General features: G+C 41.2%; 1 protein-coding gene across 1 annotated transcript in view; it reads left to right on the forward strand.

The window, feature by feature from the left end:
- slc30a6 (solute carrier family 30 member 6) overlaps positions 1-10,517 on the forward strand; it is a 28,225-nt gene extending 17,708 nt beyond the window's left edge. The window contains exons 7-15 of the mRNA XM_084093429.1: positions 1-79; positions 2,132-2,167; positions 2,489-2,583; positions 6,876-6,924; positions 7,038-7,157; positions 8,294-8,396; positions 8,477-8,524; positions 8,939-9,007; positions 9,948-10,517. The exon at positions 1-79 is cut by the window's left edge and continues 2 nt beyond it. Coding sequence (XP_083949555.1) covers positions 1-79; positions 2,132-2,167; positions 2,489-2,583; positions 6,876-6,924; positions 7,038-7,157; positions 8,294-8,396; positions 8,477-8,524; positions 8,939-9,007; positions 9,948-10,400 — 1,052 coding nt within the window. The 3' untranslated portion in view covers positions 10,401-10,517. The remainder of the gene's footprint in view (positions 80-2,131; positions 2,168-2,488; positions 2,584-6,875; positions 6,925-7,037; positions 7,158-8,293; positions 8,397-8,476; positions 8,525-8,938; positions 9,008-9,947) is intronic.
- The last annotated feature ends 8,418 nt before the right edge of the window (positions 10,518-18,935 follow it).

Consider the following 18,935-nt stretch of genomic DNA (forward strand, 5'->3'; position numbering starts at 1 on the left):
TCGAGCGGTGTGAAGTGCTGGCTGTGTTCTCCTCCACTGTGCTGGTTCAGCTGGGATCGCTCTTCATCCTGAAGGAAAGGTGAGATCCTGCATCTCTGCAGAACTTGATCCGCTCAATATTTCCTGCTGTGGGAATCTGGACATCATGAAGATCAGGTCCACATTCAGCTGATCTACACACACACTCGTACGAGTGATCAACAACAAACACTTCTGATGAGGATTTAGTGTTTCCTCCTCACACTTATGCGTTTAGCAGATGCTTTTATCCAACGCAACTTACAAAAGCGTTTCTTCAAAAGCCTTATTCAGACGGTCAGTGTTTCTCAGGGGGTCGTTCGTGTGTTCAACATTTACAGGGTCAGTCTGTGATTTTACTCCCATCCAAATCCACATCTCTGAGTACAGAAGGATCATCCGAAAGGAGTTTTGTAGATGCTGTTTGACCACTGCACTAAGCTGGAATGTGCGCTCATTTTAATAATGGACACTATTATTATACCGAAATGCAGGAAACAGAATAATAATTACTTCAGCGCTTCACTACAGTGAGTGAGAGATGTCGAGGAGAAAAAGAAAACTATCACATAAACTTTGCAATGCAATAAAAAATATATATATATTTCGGTAACATTACAATAAGGCTCCATTTGTTAATATGAACTAACAGTGAAAAATACTTCTAAGCCATTTATTAATCTTAGGTAATGTTCATTTTAATATTTACTAATGCTTTATTAAAATCAAAAGTTATATTATGTACTCTTTTATAAAAAAAACACATTTATATGATAACTACTAGTATCATAAATGTATTGCTCAGTTAGTTCATGTTCGGCAATGCATTAAATAACATTTATGCAACCTTGTAAAGTATTACCAATATTTTAATATACTTTTATATATTATGGCTTGTATAAATCATTTCTCTAGTGGAACAAGTCGCTGGATCACATGTTTATCTAATGTAAATAACAGGTTATTTCCACGTTTAAAATGACATCCATTATTTTGAGAGAAAATGTCTGAGAAAACATCAGCATCAGTTTTCCAGTTTTGAAATAGGATGTTGTAATTATCAAATAATAAATAGGATATTATTTTCCTAATATTAAATTAAATATGGATGTATTAATTGTCCAAGCAATAACAGACATGTTTACAGCTGACAGTCATGTGACTCCGTTAATGAATCCCTGTGCATCGCTGAAGTGTGTTTCACAGACGTCCCCATGAGAAACACTTAAAGGGATACTCCACCGTTTTTTCATATTAAACTATGTTATTCCCTTAACTAAGACGAGTTGATACATACCTCTCTCGTCTCAGTGCGTGCACTCAATCGCTCTGTCTTACGGCGAAACTTTGTTAGCACTTAGCTTAGCCCAGTTCATTCAATATGGGCCAAGCAGAGAAGCTACCAAACACCTCCACGTTTTCCCTATTTAAATACAGTTACTCGCGTAGTGTAACTCGACCTAGGACGGTGACACAAAACAAAATGTTGCGCTTTTCTAAGCGTGTAAAATGGCGGAATACCATAGCAAGTGCTTGTAAGCACTTCGACTTGGCGCAGTAATATCTTCACTCATGAAAAATCCTCTCACCGGCCCCCGCTCCCTCTAGTGAAGATATTACTGCGCCAAGTCGAAGTGCTTACAGGCACTTGCTATGGTATTCCGCCATATAATATAGTTATCCATTTTACACGCTTAGAAAAGCGCAACGTTTTGTTTTGTGTCACCGTCCTAGGTCGAGTTACACTACGCGAGTAACTGTATTTAAATAGGGAAAACGTGGAGGTGTTTGGTAGCTTCTCTGCTTGGCCCATATTGAATGAACTGGGCTAAGCTAAGTGCTAACAAAGTTTTGCCGCAAGACAGAGCGATTGAGTGCACGCACTGAGACGAGAGAGGTATGTATCAACTCGTCTTAGTTAAGGGAATAACATAGTTTAATATGAAAAAACGGTGGAGTATCCCTTTAAAGATCCAACTATATTTGTAATATGCAAATCCAGGTTTATTAGAGAATAATTATATTAGGACATGATGTTATGATGTTATTGAGCAGAACCTCCCAGATGAGTGTGTAGTTATTCTCTTTCTGTGTGTTCGTGCTTCTTTATCAGTGTTGAGCGTTTTGTGGAGCAGCCCGAGGTTCACACGTGAGTACAACCATCACTGAACACACACACTCACAGACACACACATGCACAGACACATGCACGCACACACACACACACACACACACACACACACACTCACTCACACTAACTAACAGACACACACACACTCACTCACTCACACTAACAGACTCCGCCCACATTTATGTTAGCGAACACCCGGACTCCTCCCACATTTATGTTAGCGAACACCCTGACTCCTCCCACATTTATGTTAGCGAACACCCTGACTCCGCCCACATTGAGATGAATATGTAAACGCACAATAAACGCACAATATCAATATCTGTGTGTGTGTTTTAGGGGGCGTCTGCTGGTGGGAACATTCGTGGCTCTGTTTTTCAATCTGTTGACTCTTCTGTCTGTCAAGAACAAGCCGTTCGTCTTTGTGTCTGAAGGTAAGATCTTGTCACAGTTTAGCTTCACACACTCTTCCCGACTCCTGCTCTTCTGCTGTCATTTAGACTTCAGTGAATCAACCCTTGCACGGTTCTGCAGATGTGTTGACCACAGTTTCCCGTTAATAACATTTGATCATCATTTAATTGAATTAAAATCTAATTTGTGCTATGGTTTTGTGCACTTAAAAGGCTGCGACTTCATTAAATAAGTGTGTAGTCTGTTGAGCTGATGATCCGGTGTGTTCCTCTCAGAGCGGATCAGCTCGCGTGAATGCAGTGAACTCATCTCTGGGAGTTTACTGTGCGTTTAGGAAACACAGTAGGCACCAGTTACGTATTTTGTATAATTTACAAACTTTTGTGGACAGATGATTGGAAGATTCCACTCGATTTGTAAGCCTTTGTTTGTGAATCTGTTTTCACAGAAAATGCAGTTTTCCACAAACTCTAGAAAGTGGAGATATTAAGGCATGAGTATTGTAATTTTACTACTGTAGTGTAAATCTGGGTGTTTTTAACCATTTAGATGCCATGGACCCCCAAATATGATCATCCTCATGCGATGGACCCCATTCTACAAATTAAAAAGCAGTTTTTTATTTTCATGTATAAAGATTCAATTTATGATATAAAAAATCATATTATAAACGTGTAGAATACTGTTGAAAAAAAAAAAGTTTGTTACGTTTAAGCCTTTTCTATTCACTATACAGTGAGGAAAATAAGTATTTGAACACCCTGCTATTTTGCAAGTTCTCCCACTTAGAAATCATGGAGGGGTCTGAAATTGTCATCGTAGGTGCATGTCCACTGTGAGAGACATAATCTAAAAAAAAAAATCTAGAAATCACAATGTATGATTTTTTAACTATTTATTTGTATGATACAGCTGCAAATAAGTATTTGAACACCTGAGAAAATCAATGTTAATATTTGGTACAGTAGCCTTTGTTTGCAATTACAGAGGTCAAACGTTTCCTGTAGTTTTTCACCAGGTTTGCACACACTGCAGGAGGGATTTTGGCCCACTCCTCCACACAGATCTTCTCTAGATCAGTCAGGTTTCTGGGCTGTCGCTGAGAAACACGGAGTTTGAGCTCCCTCCAAAGATTCTCTATTGGGTTTAGGTCTGGAGACTGGCTAGGCCACGCCAGAACCTTGATATGCTTCTTACAGAGCCACTCCTTGGTTATCCTGGCTGTGTGCTTCGGGTCATTGTCATGTTGGAAGACCCAGCCTCGACCCATCTTCAATGCTCTAACTGAGGGAAGGAGGTTGTTCCCCAAAATCTTGCAATACATGGCCCCGGTCATCCTCTCCTTAATACAGTGCAGTCGCCCTGTCCCATGTGCAGAAAAACACCCCCAAAGCATGATGCTACCACCCCCATGCTTCACAGTAGGGATGGTGTTCTTGGGATGGTACTCATCATTCTTCTTCCTCCAAACACATTTAGTGGAATTATGACCAAAAAGTTCTATTTTGGTCTCATCTGACCACATGACTTTCTCCCATGACTCCTCTGGATCATCCAAATGGTCATTGGCAAACTTAAGACGGGCCTTGACATGTGCCGGTTTAAGCAGGGGAACCTTCCGTGCCATGCATGATTTTGCCGAAACGTGCCGAAACCATGACGTCTTAGTGTATTACCAACAGTAACCTTGGAAACGGTGGTCCCAGCTCTTTTCAGGTCATTGACCAGCTCCTCCCGTGTAGTTCTGGGCTGATTTCTCACCTTTCTTAGGATCATTGAGACCCCACGAGGTGAGATCTTGCATGGAGCCCCAGTCCGAGGGAGATTGACAGTCATGTTTAGCTTCTTCCATTTTCTAATGATTGCTCCAACAGTGGACCTTTTTTCACCAAGCTGCTTGGCAATTTCCCCATAGCCTAACTTTGACCACGGCGTTCGCGCGAGCTCGCTGAGCTCCGCTTTGGATCGAGTCGCGCGGCGCAAGCCATTGAAATATATCGGTTTCATTTCATAGCGCAGCGCGGTCCGCGTCCTATCTGAAAGGGCCATTAGTGACTGAGAGTACTTGGTGTGATAATGTAATGTAAGTATTGCATGTCCGTTATGTCACGTTCATTTGTGGAATATGCAGTGAACATTGCCAAAATTACAGAACTGTAACGTGCAAATTAACCTGCAAACGTTAGCCCAGTGCATAACAACAGTCGTTGATTGCTGAACTGAAATCAGTCAGTGTCATAAGTATTATATTGTTACTGTAAGGTTTAGGATGGCCCTATGCAATATTTACACTGCTCTATTACAGTAAATGTATTAGCTAACGTTATGTCTTGGCCCATAAATACATTTATCAGGCAGGTGCCTGTGCACTCAGATATTGTTCAAACCTTGTCTATATCAATAATGTGTCCCAAAACGGGCAGCCCTGTCAAATATTTCTGTTCAAATACTAAGTCTTCATATTTGAAATTAATTCAGTTTTACAGCCTATAAATCACATTATCTGATAAGCAATATTTGGACATTAATATAATGAAAAGTATATTATTCATATGCTTTACACTGTAAAAAATTTCTAACCTTCCCAAATCAAAAATTTCAAGTGACCGATAACATCTAAATTTTTCAATTGGCCCAAGTGAAATTCTTGTTGCAATAGTCTGTTAACATTGGCTCAATGAGAAATAATACGTCAGACTAATTGAAAAATTTAGATGTTATCGGTCACTTGAAATTTTTGACTTGGGGATGTAAATTTTTTTTTACAGTGTAGGCTATATACTTAGTGATACATTTTGAAGAATAAAACTTGTGATTGGCTTAAATATTAGGGCTGCACAATATATCGAAATATTGCAAATGTATATATTACAATATGCATAATTGCATATCGCAACGGCTTGCAATAACTGGGGTCATGAACAAAAGACAAAGAAAATTACTCACTGCTTTTGGCTGAATAGGCTAACTTTTGTAGCTTTAATAAGAATCAGTATATTAAATTCATGCAGTGAAAACTAAGCAGTGTTTATTTTTACATTTGATTAATCAGTTTCTGTTGTTAAATAAACCTAATGTAGGATAACCTGAACCCTTAAACCCCAGTGATGTTAAAATAACACTTCTTATGCTACAGTAAAACACTGATGTTCACTGTCAGAAGTTGTAGGGATATTTTCTTATCACAAAAAGAATGTGAAACACGTATGTGTAGGTTATATCATTTAAAAGATAATTTAAGTTAATTTGACACACTTTAAGCATTATCGTATCGCATATTGAATATGGCATTATTTAATGAGTTATCACATATCTCATTTTTCTTCAATATCGTGCAGCCCTCTGCTATTCTGAAACATTTGGCTGTTTATCTCTTTTGATGTGATAAAAACACTAAATAATAATTTTAACTATGTATTGGTATGTAATTTACGGTAGTGTAAGGTGCTGGGAAAAGCTTTAAAATGGACCTGGAAAGTGCTTGAAAAGTGCTTGAATTTGACCTTGAAAAAAGTGTACGAACCCTGCTTTATGCAGCTAACGACCTCAAACAGGTGCATCTAATTTAGGATAATAAATGGAGTGGAGGTGGACATTTTAAAGGCAGACTAACAGGTCTTTGAGGATCAGAATTATAGCTGATAGACAGGTGTTCAAATACTTATTTGCAGCTGTATCATACAAATAAATAGTTAAAAAATCATACATTGTGATTTCTGGATTTTTTTTTTTAGATTATGTCTCTCACAGTGGACATGCACCTACGATGACAATCTCAGACCCCTCCATGATTTCCAAGTGGGAGAACTTGCAAAATAGCAGGGTGTTCAAATACTTATTTTCCTCACTGTAGTTCTGTACTATTAGATGTATATTTCTTTTAATAATTTGTATTTAAATCAACATTATTTAATTAAAACAAGTTTTTTTATTTTAAATCAAAAGCATTAATTAATTAATTAATCTTTACTTCTTTTTCTCTAAATGTTTACATTGATCCACTAGCACTCTTGCGGCCCACAGTGTGAAAACACTGTAAAGTAAAAATTAATATTCTTGTGAAATATTTATTTTTCATTAATAAGTGTGTTGTTGTTGTTATTATTATTGTTGTTATTATTATTATTATTATTATTATATTCAAATTTATCCTAAAAAACAGTGTGAATGAGACACCATCACATCTAAAAAGAGGGTTGAGTCCACTGTAAAGTCCATGCACAGACATCCTCCGTTCAACTCTCTCAAAGTGCACCAGATTGATGCATTCAACTTTAAATGTACAGTATTTTCTGTGTGTGTGTGCGTGTAGCTGCGAGCACCAGCTGGCTTCAGGAGCACGTGGCCGATCTGAGCCGAAGGTAAGAACGTCTCAAACGTGTGTGATAAACAAAGCGCTGTACTCAGACGTGTGTGTGTGAGATAAACAGAGCGCTGATGCCCTGTGTGTGTGTGTGTGTGTGTGGTTGTGCAGTTTGTGTGGACTGATCCCGGCGCTGAGCAGCGTTCTCCTGCCCAGGATGAACCCGTTTGTGCTGATCAACCTCGCCGGAGCCTTCGCTCTGGGCATCACCTACATGCTCATCGAGATCAGGTGAGGACACACACACGCGTAGAGGAGCTCCTCCTGCTCTATACTGCACTCAAGCATTCAGCTCTCTCAGTCATCAGTCTGGTTATTGATATAACTCTACATTTGGGTTGATCATTTTAATCAATTCTTGTTTTGATGAACCCATATCCATTCTTAAATCCCTATAATAGCGTGCCTGCCATCCCATAATCTCAGTAATCTTTGATACTGTTGATATGAATCAAATTCTCAGCTCTCAAATCCTGTCAGTTTCATCAAGTGAGTGAGTGAGTGAGTGAGAACCGATCATCTCCTCCTCAACACTACTAGTTACAGCAGCAAATAAACATCAGTGAACATCAGAAGATACAGAACAACTTCCTGAAATCAATCATGTCTCATGAAATCAATCGATCAGTGTTTCAACCGTCACTAAATCAGCTGGAGAACAATAACGCCACATTATCCTCAAGACTGTCAGTGTCCATAATCTCTACATTAATAACTCTAGAGAGGAGCTTCTGATACAGACATGCTCTAGATTACACATTCATTACATCTTTACCTGGTCCTCAATATTTAATGTGTTTGAATAAATCTATCATGAAAACAAATGTTTATCCATTTAAATATTTAAACAAACAATTGGAGTATAAACGTTATTACAAAAACTGTCTTGTGTGTAATGTAAATATTAGTCTTCAGATCAACTGTTAATTGTAACCTGTAATATCACAGTAATGCAGCGTTCTTCAGTTCACAGAGATTACTCTTCCTCATACATATAAATCAATCCATATCCAATCAAATTGAATTACAAGTTTGTGAATTTAAATCAAATAGAATCGTGAAGTTTGTCAACACCCAGCCTAACTCTATACTCCAATCACAGCAGAGTATTTATACTACTACACATATTAACTAACATGGCACATAATGTATTATGCCGACATCTCTCTGAGTTCCTCCATCAGATGTGCATTATATAGAGCCTGGCACTGGCTGTGTGTGTGTGTGTGTGTGTGTGTGTGTGTGTGTGTGTGTGTGTGTGTGTGTGTGTGTGTGTGTGTGTGTGTGTGTGTGTGTGTGTGTGTGTGAGAGCACTTCTGAAGCGCTGTCGTCAGTGTGTACTGATGATGTTGTGTGTTGTTGTGCAGTAACTATCACGCGATGGACACCGCGTCCGCCGTGGCCATCGCCCTCATGACCTTCGGCACCATGTACCCGATGAGTGTGTACAGCGGGAAGGTGCTGCTGCAGGTGTGTGTGATCACGTGTGTGTACTGAACCCCGTGTGACGCGCAGACTTCACACACTCACGCTGTCCTCTCTTCTTTCAGACCACCCCGTCTCACGTCATCGGTCAGCTGGACAAACTGCTCCGAGAGGTCAGTCCTTCAGCAGGTCTACACTATATTGATAAAAGTGTTGGGACACCCCTTCAAATCACTGAATTCAGGAGTTCCTATCCCACAGTTGTGTAAAATCAAGACGCTTCTACACACATTTGTGAAAGAATGATACTTGCCTGACTGCATTGTGCCCAGTGTAAAGTTTGGTGGAGGGTTATGATGTGGGGTTCAAACATTCCCATAAACGCACTCCTAAACCTTGTGGAACGCCTTCCCAGAAGAGCTGAAGCTGTTAAAGCTATAGGGTGGAGCAACTCCTCATTAAACCCTACGGATCAGGAATGGGATGTCAGTAAAGGTCATGTGCATGTGAAGGCAGACGTGTAGTGTACCTCGTGCCTGACGCTGCCAGCGCTCTCCTCTTCGTCACTCACTCCTGATGTGTTTCAGGTGTCCACGCTGGATGGAGTTCTGGAAGTCAGAAACGAGCACTTCTGGACCATTGGCTTTGGCTCTTTGGTGTGTAGATTTTCTTTCTAACTGATGATTTCGAGCACTGATGAGTTAACGAACACTGAAATCAGGAGGGCTTGACAAAGGCTTTTCACAGACTTGGGTTATTACTGTTTTTACACAATTAAAGGAAAGTCATTGTCCAGCTCAGTTCAGACATATTAGAGACATATTCCACATATACACATTAAAAGCTGGATTTTCTGTAACTCGCACTGTTTTTGAGATTGTGACGTCAGAAACACCAGCGATTTCAAGCGTGTATTTGAGACTGTCTTTGGTTCACTGCAGTTTTAAGGAGAAATACTCAGCAATGGTGTCGCTACGATACGCGTTACTGGCGTTCAGAAGCAACACCGCTTACATCACTTGCCCACCGCGGCACCGTCCATTTGATCAGATATAAACAATATAAACTCATTTAGTTCAGTTAGAGAACAGACACTACAGTAAACAGCTGAACGGTGTCTGCTTAATAACTCGTGACTGGAACGAGAGTCGCAGATCATCAGAGTCAGATCTCGTTAATCACGAGAGCGAGGAGCTGAAGATGATGGAGGAACATTCGCTGTAGAAGCGCCTGTTTAAGCGAATTAGTCATTGTGCTGTTGTGTTAAGAATAATAGTCTTATGAACTCACCATTCAAGCAATCCGCCCCGAATTGGCGCTGATTTAAAAGTGAAACTAAAATGCGTGCGTGTCGGAGCAGAACAGAGCGTTTCTCCATAGGAGTGAACTGAAACCGCTCGCTCTGTTCTGCTCCGACACGCGCGCATTTTAGTTTCACTTTTAAATCAGCGCCAATTCGGGGAAAATATCTTCACCGTCACATCCCTACTCAGCAATGGTGTCGACTTATGAATTTATGCATGGTTTAGCACATTAATAGACATATACACAATATTAAAAGCTGGATTTTCTGTAACTCGCACTGTTTTTGCACAGGCTGGTTCCGTCCACGTCCGCATCCGCAGAGACGCTGATGAGCAGATGGTTTTGGCTCACGTGACCAACCGCTTGAGCGCGCTAGTCTCCACGCTAACCGTCCAGATCTTCAAGGACGAGTGGATCCGCCCGTCTCTGAGTTCTGGCGCCGGATCGCTCAGTCTCTCGGAGTACGTGTCTTCAGCCGTGGTGTCCGAGCTGAACCCGGCCACGTCCACGCCTGCCAAGCCCAGCAGCCCTCCGCCCGAGTTCTCCTTCAACACGCCGGGCCGACACGTGCAGCCGCTGGTGTTCCCGGCCCATCAGCCCCGGCTCCCGTACGGCCTCCAGGGGCCCGGGGTCCGGCTGGGCTTCGGCCTCGGGCCTCAGGGATACAGGACTCTGAACACTGCGGGAATACACAGATACGGGAGCAGTCTTCCCAACACACACACTGACCTAAAGAGACCCTGAGCTCGTCACACCCATCAAAACCCTGAGTATTTATTGTTACGGGACCAATAGCTACGGTTTTATTCACAATGGATGTTTTATCTGTATTGTTTATTTGTATTAAACTGCTATCAGACATCTTCTTTTCCCCGGTGTCTTCATTATGAAAGGCCATTCATTCCCACAAGCTATGTTTCCATCCAAAGTTGTGAATTTAACATTTGCAGTGTTTCCCATGTGTTCAAGAGAAGAAGATCCTCACTTCCTGGGGAAACGCCTCGTGTCTTTAGGGTTCGTACGCGGTGCTTAAAGTGCTTGAATTAGATTTTTTTTTTTAGACCTTTTTTAACAAGATATGTAAAATTAGGGTTTCATTTTATCTATAAAACAATCTTTTCATTTCTCATGGCTATGAGTGTGATATTGCTCATAGTATATATTACAGCTTTCATTCTTCATTTCATCATATATTCATGGAAATAAATCAGTTTGAAAGAGGAAAGCGATATCTTTGTTCCACCATACAACCCCACACCATAAACTTAATAACTACTAACTACTCCATAAAACCAGCCACTATCATTACATCTTCCTTCCTTTTTTTTTTTTTTTTTTTTTTTTTTTTGACATTACTAATAAACATTATTTGCAACCTTCCATTAAAGATAAACATTTAAACTTCTAAGCAAAATACAAACATGATTTGAAATATCCAATTACACCTTTTCTGTTTTCCGGCATTTCCGTTCCCGAACAGATCTTCTCAGCGGTATCTCAGTCTTTTCAGGTTGTTCTAATTCAGCTGATAAATCTTTCAACAGATGCTGATGATTCCCCCTTAACACAACACCACTTGTAGTTTCAACATTATAGGACCTTGGTTTTAAATCTGACCTCCTCACCAGCACGAAGTTCAGGCAAATGATGAGTTCCTTGATCATAATAGATCTTTTGCTTAGCCTTTTGTTGTTCTTTGAATTCTTTGACTTTCTCACTGCCTTCTGTCACGAGAAGATCCTCAGACATAGGTAAATTAGAACGAATTTCCACCATCTCTTGCCTTTTGCATCAACCTTTTCACAACTCCAACTGATTTCTCCACAAGTCTATTAGACTGGGGAAAATATGGACTCGATGTTGTATGTCTGAAGTCCAAGTCTTTTGAAAAACTCTGGAAACTAGCATTAACAAATTGAGGGCCATTATCTGTAACAACTTCAGCTGGTACTCCGTGTCGAGCAAAGATTGATTTCAGGCATGAAATCACATTTTCTGCCGTAGTTGTTTAACGCACACACTTCTGGATAAAATGAATAATAATCCGTAACCAAGAGGTAATTTTTCCCATGACGTGTGAACATGTCTGCTCCTACTTTTTGGTATGGTCTTTCAGGTACCGGATGCGACTTTAGTGGCTCTCTTGGATTATTGAATTGATATCTGCCACATGTCTGACATTTGGACACTGCAGTTGTGATGTCCTGATTGATTCCAGGGCAATACATGACTTCACAAGCTCTTTTTTTACACTTCTCAATTCCCAAATGGCCTTCATGGATTTTGTTCAACATCTTATGTCTCAGATTTTTCGGAATCACTACTTTATTTTCTTTATATAGAATTCCATCACAAACAGACAATTCAGACTTGCAGATCCAAAATTCATGAACTTCTACAACACAATTTTGCTTCACTTCTGGCAAACCATTCATGACATAATGTTTCACCTGAGTGAGTGTTTGATCTTGTTCTGTCTCTTTGTTGATCAATTTCATTTTGGAATCAGCAACAGGTAAAGCTTCTACGATCATGTTCACATATGCTTGAATGTCCTCAGTCAACTTTCCACTCGAGGGTGTAGTTGGGTCTACAGCTCTGGACAAGGTGTCTGCCACAAACATTAATTTACCTGGTGTATAAAACACAGTTAATGCATAACGTTGCAATCTGATCATCATTCTTTGGATTCTCAATGGACAATCATTAAGGGATTTTTTGAACAATGCAATCAATGGTTTATGGTCGGTTTCAACATCCACAGACTGTCCTGCCACAAACTGATGAAATCTCTCACAAGCAAAAGAAATACTGAGCAACTCTTTTTCAATTTGAGCGTACCTACACTCTGCATCGGTCATTGAACGTGAGGCATATGCAACTGGTTGCCAGATTCCATCATAAAGCAATACTGCTCCCAATCCCATTCATTCTTCTTCAGTCAGCCATCTTAATGGAGCTATCTTCTCAGACAGATTAGGTATGAATTTACTCATATAGTTCAACATACCCACGAATCTCTGAACATCTTTTACACGTTCGATAGCAGAAATCTTCATGGGATCTGGTCACACGCCAGCACTACTAATGTCGTCACCCAAGAACGTTAACTCAGTCACCCCCAGTTGGCACTTTTCTCTGTTCAACTTTGCACGCCTGGTTGCTTCCAGAACCCTTCTTAACCTTGCATCATGTTCTTCTTTCGAAGCTCCCCAGACAATTATATCATCCATCGATGTATCAACACCTTCCATGTGTTGATAAATCATGTGCACTGTTTTATGATACACCTCAGGAGCCGAAGCAATTCCAAAAGCAAGCCTTAAGAAACAATATCTTCCATATGGTGTATTAAACCTGCAAAGTTTTGAGCTGGCAACATCCAATTTTAACTGCCAAAATCCTGATGACGCATCTAGTTTGCTAAAATATTTGGCATTTGCAAATTGGGACAGAATCTCTTCACGTGTAGGAAGCTTGAAATGTTCTCTCTTAATTGCTCTGTTCAAATCTCTAGGATCAAGACAAACCCGAAGTTTTCCACAGTCACCAATGAACTAACCCATTCTGTGGGCTGATCAATTTTTTGTATCACTCCTAAACTCTCCATTCTATCCAGCTCTTCTTTTAATTGTCTTTGAAGTGCAAATGGTGCCTTTCGACATGGATGTATAACTGGAGGTACAGTTTCATCAGTTTGGATTGTGTGCTCCTCTGACAGCCTAAGCCTTTAAACACATCCCCATACTCTGCTAGGACTGAGTCATACTCGGGTTCAGACTCTTTTGATTCTTCTGCCACCAGCACTCTCTTCACCAGATGCAGCCTCTCACGAGCAGACAAGCCCAAAATAGCTTGTAAATCCTTCGGCACCACTACAAATGACAGACTGTGTACTTTATCCTTATATCGCATTTTTGCAACACATTTTCCTTTCACTGGTATGTCCGCTCCAGAGTATCCAGTTACTTTCAATTTAGCAGCATGCAACTTTGGTCGAGGCTTTAGTTTGTTGAATTCAGTTTCAGAAATGATATTAACTTGAGCTCCAGTGTCAAGCTTAAACGCTACTATACTCTTGTTTATTTGCAGTTGTACGGTCCACTCTTTGTTCACCTCCACCTTCTGCTACTACACCCACATAGAATTCTTCCAATTCACACTCAGTAACAGCATTTACTTGGCTTGATGTTCGTTTACTTTTACAACAACGTGCATAATGATTCATTTTACCACAATTTTTCACATAAGCTGGACATTGTCTCGATGGGTGTTGCATCCCACAACGATCGCACATTCTTTGAGGCTTATCAATTACCATCCAAAACGTTCTTATCGCTAAGTAATTCTTAACCTATTCCGTAACCTCTCTCTTAACGTTATGGCACGATTCCCGACACGTTCGTACGCTAAGTATATCTTCTGTAAGTCACACTTTCGTAAGGTTGGTCTGGACCACTCTTAGCTTTACCTTATCACTGTTGCAGGTCTATACGAATATAATTATGAAGTTTTAATACACTCAGACAGTGTTCAATTAGGCTAATTCAAGTGTTTTTATACAAAGATTAAAATTGTCATTACACTGATTGTTGTTAGATTTTTAATTATATTATTATACAATATTATTAATTTAATTAAAAAGCGCTTTTAAAGGCCAGTGAAAGCATAGGCTACTGTCAGTTAAGTCCTATTCGGACGCTAATATTTTTTCTCATGGGCTTGTCCGGTATTTTAAACATTTATAGGGGTGAGTCGGTGATTTTAGTGCTGTCCGAATCCATAATATCAGTGGTTTTTCTCACCCAACCCGCGTAAAAATCCCTGGCCAAATTAGTACCTACTGTTTTTTGACAAACAGGTCGTGTGGTAATTTAATTGCCGTCTGAATCCACATCTCTGAGTTTACAAGAAGAGATTCAAAATCCACTGTTTAAACCCTTTTTGATCACTGCCGAGCACCGAGATGTAGGCCTACACTTTTATTACTGAAATGCTGGAAAGTATTTCCAAGAACAATATTTCATCGCAGCTCCACCTCAGCGAACAAAAATGGGAAAGAGAAGAAAGCACGTACAAATTTGAAATGGTTATTATGGCAGCAATATATGATACAATTTAAAAATATGTAGGCTAGGCTATTATAGGCTATTATAGTTTGGATTATTTTTTATAATATCCCATGAGTCCTAGTCCAATGAGTCCTTGCGTCTTTACAGTCTCTGCCGCTCTACAAAGTGAAAGCGCTTTCTCCAAGTCCAAATCCTGTTCTTGAAGTAACCTTTCCCTCAATCCATCGTCAGGTATTCCACACACAATTCTATCTTTGATCAACGAATCTGTTAACTCTCCAAACTCACAAGTTTTACTCCTATGTTTGAGCTCCGTAACACACTGATCAATTGTTTCTCCGCTTTTCTGCATGCACGTGAAAAATCGATGCCTTTCATAAGTAACATTTCTCTTGGGTATGCAAAACGCTTCACACTGGTCCATTATCGGCTGCAACAATTGAAGCTTCGGAGGCGGCTGTAATCCTGCCATCTCCTCTGTTTTCTCGTCACACGTGTGTATGTAATCCACAAACTTTCACTTCTGACACCATGTTTTGGTCGGGATGTTCCTTTGTCAATTACACAGACTCCAGATCAGTTGAAGAGTAGCTTTTATATTTATTAGTCTCTTTCACAATGGTGAAAATTGTAAAAGAGACCCCCCCCCCCACACATACACACACACACACACACACACTATGCCCATCTCAACTCCCCATCCTCTGCACATGCGCAAACATATACTAGGCAGGGTTGCCACTACTCCATAAAACCAGCCACTATCATTACACGCACCATAACCCCCCCCCCCCCCCCCACAAACAACCCCACACCATAACCCCCCCTCAACCAAACAACCCCACACCATAACCTCCCTCAACCAAACAACCCCACACCATAACCCACCCTCCACCGAACCACACTAACCTAACCCTAACCCTAACCCCCCACCAAACACCATAACCCCCCCACCAAACAACCCCACACCATAACCACCCCTCCCAACCAAACAACCCGACACCATAACCCCCCCACCAAAAAAACCCCACCATAACCCCCCCACCAAAAAAAACCCACCATAACCCCCCCACCAAACAACCCCACACCATAACCCCTCCCAACCAAACAACCCGAAACCATAACACCCCCACCAAAAAAAACCCACCATAACCACCCCTCCACCAAACAACCCCACACCATAACCCCTCCCAACCAAACAACCCGACACCATAACCCCCCCACCAAAAAAACCCCACCATAACCCCCCCACCAAAAAAACCCCACCATAACCCCCCCACCAAACAACCCCACACCATAACCCCCCCACCAAACAACCCCACACCATAACCCCCCCTCAACCAAACAACCCCACACCATAACCCCTCTCCACCAAACAACCCCACACCATAACCCCCCCCACCAAACAACCCCACACCATAACCCCCCCTCCACCAAACAACCCCACACCATAATCCCCTCCACCAAACAACCCCGCACCATAACCCACCATAACCCCCCCTCCACCAAACAACCCCACACCATCACCCCCCCTCCACCAAACAACCCCGCACCATAACACCCCCCCTCCACCAAATAACCCCACATCATAACCCCCCCCCCCCTCCCCTCCCCTCCCCTCCCCTCCCCCCTCAGTTGATGTAACTCTTCTCAAATTCCCTTTGTTTCCAAATTGGATGGAAAACAACAATCTTACCTTGAGATTCTGTATTGAGAGCGAAGGCTGACTCTTTCTAACAGTTGATCGGTGCACATTCACAACTCTTAGATAGAGAACTTGATTTAGAGCTCAGTGACGAAGAGGAGGAAGAGGAGGAAGGTTGCATGTTTTCAGAGCGTTTATCACACTCATGAGTTTTATCACAGTGATGAACTGAAGTTGACTTGCTGAGGGGGTGTCAGTGTGTTTTATCCATTAGACCACAGCGGTGTGTTATTCTCAGGACTCTTTTGTGTTCGGGAGTGTGACGGGTTTGATCCTGAATGAGCCTGACACATTCCCTCAAAGGTCACTGAGGTCAAATCTGTTGCTCTGTATTTTTCGATCTTTGTAATCAGTGTATGACGCTGTAAAGATGAGAGAGGGATTTCTGTTATTTCTTATAGACTGTAATAAAGCTCTGCTTCAGTTTCCCAGCATGCTTTAGTGTTTCCAGAGCATATGGTGCAGAAATCCCTTCTTCCACTTCAGAGGCGACATGAGACTCACACTTCCTGACAGAGTTTCCCTTCCACACCATTACCTCATTTAGAAAGAGTCCTCCTGTGTGTGTGAGAGAGTCTGTATGTGTGTGAGAGTCTGTGTGCGCGCGCATGTGTGTGTGTGTGTGTGTGTGTGCTTATGTCTGGATCTTCAGACTGGATCAGCAGGAATCATACTCGAGCATCTGGCTCCTGTTTAATCTGGTCTGCACTGAGATCTCTTCTTGAAAATGAATGTGTAAAAGGAATATGAAGCACATGACAGAAAACTCCAGAATTACATCAGCTGCTCTCAGAATCTCCATACCAACACATCGTCAAGGTGTTTGTCCTGGTTTTCTCTGGATTCAGTGTCAAAAGGACCCCAATGATGGAAAACATTCACTGACCTCATTCTGATCCGACCAGCCACCGGATTGGTCATTCCATTAGCCAATCAGAGTTCACGTCTCTGTTTCTGATTGGCAGAGATGTAATATCACAGAGAAACAGCACAGCCCTGATTCAGTCACCTGACACTAAACACACCATAAGACTGATCTGTGCTGTTATTTTCTATGGAAGCTTGTTTCCGCCGTAATAAAAAACACTAAAAAGATAATTGTGTGTTTTTATCTCACAATTCTGAATTTTCTCGAAAATTTAAGATGTAAACTTTTATTTTTCACTCCGCGGCAGAAACACTGCAGTTGTTTTATTAACTGAATACATTCTCACAATGTCACTGGAAAACAGACATATTCATGAGTTCGTGATTTGGAGTCGAAGTCTTGAGTCCATTGCCTGTGAGTTTTGGGCTTTTTGCAAACCCAACAGAGATGATGTTTTCCTCCTGATAATGTGAATGTGTGCAGTTGTGCATCAGTCGCAGTGATGAGGGGAATCTGGACGCTGCTGGTCTGACAGATGGAAAAGCTTACAGGAATGATAATGGGGAGATCATGTGACCTGAGTTTTCCCGCTTTACAGAGCAGAGAATTATCTTCCACAAGCGGACCATCACAGTGTTCAGAGGTGAACATCAGGCGCTGAATGCAGGAGATGACGGATCAGGGAATGTGATGGTCTGAAGCCAGCAGTGCTGGATGAGCAGTCTTTGAACAGAGGAATATATACATTAGTGATCGGTTCATACGGAGGACTGTAATCTTCAGCCACTGACTTCCTGAAACTGGCAGGTTTTATGTTTCTCTTCATCTCTCTCATATGTCCCGCTGTCTGCAGGTGTTCGTTTGTCAAACGCACAGACTTCTGGGTAAAACTGCCATAGATCATGATGTTAATGTGTATTATTACACGGAAAACTTGATTCCGATTGGTCAATAGCGCCGTCCAATGGTATATTATTCCCAGATAACAACAGAACACAGAAGCACAGGCTCATCCGGGTCACTGAAGTCAGCAGCGCTATACACTCGCTAGGAACGTTTTTTCTTTGTGGAAGTTTTGCTTTTGGTGAGCTAATAAAACATTTAAACTCAATATTTTGTGTACAGTTATTTAATCATGTCATCCAGTATTGTGAACTCGCTCTCTCGTTTCATACAAACGCTGCTGCCGCCATTTTGTGACTATTGACAATTAAACTTGCAACTGCTTTCTCCACAGAAGCTTTGCGTTTAAAGACCTAATAAAATATTTAGACTCAGATCAATATTTTGTGTCGAAGCCGTGTAATAACCGGGATGATGTACATCCAGCTGGTTGTTATCTCAGAATAAACCCCTTCAGGTGTGTGTGTGTGTGTGTGTGTTTGTTATCTCAGAATAAACCCCATTCAGGTGTGTGTGTGTGTGTGTGTGTTTGTTATCTCAGAATAAACCCCTTCAGGTGTGTGTGTGTGTTATCTCAGATAAACCCCTTCAGACTGATGGGAGACCTGATCCTGATCACCCTGTTGGGTTTATTTTGAGAAAACAACCGGCTGGATGTACATTATCCCTTACTTAAAAAGGGAAAAAAGGAAAAAAATCCAAAAAGAAATTGAACTATATTCTATTCTGAT

Source organism: Abramis brama, assembly GCF_963993115.1.
Source record: "Abramis brama genome assembly, chromosome: 19".
Lineage (NCBI taxonomy): Eukaryota > Metazoa > Chordata > Actinopteri > Cypriniformes > Leuciscidae > Abramis > Abramis brama.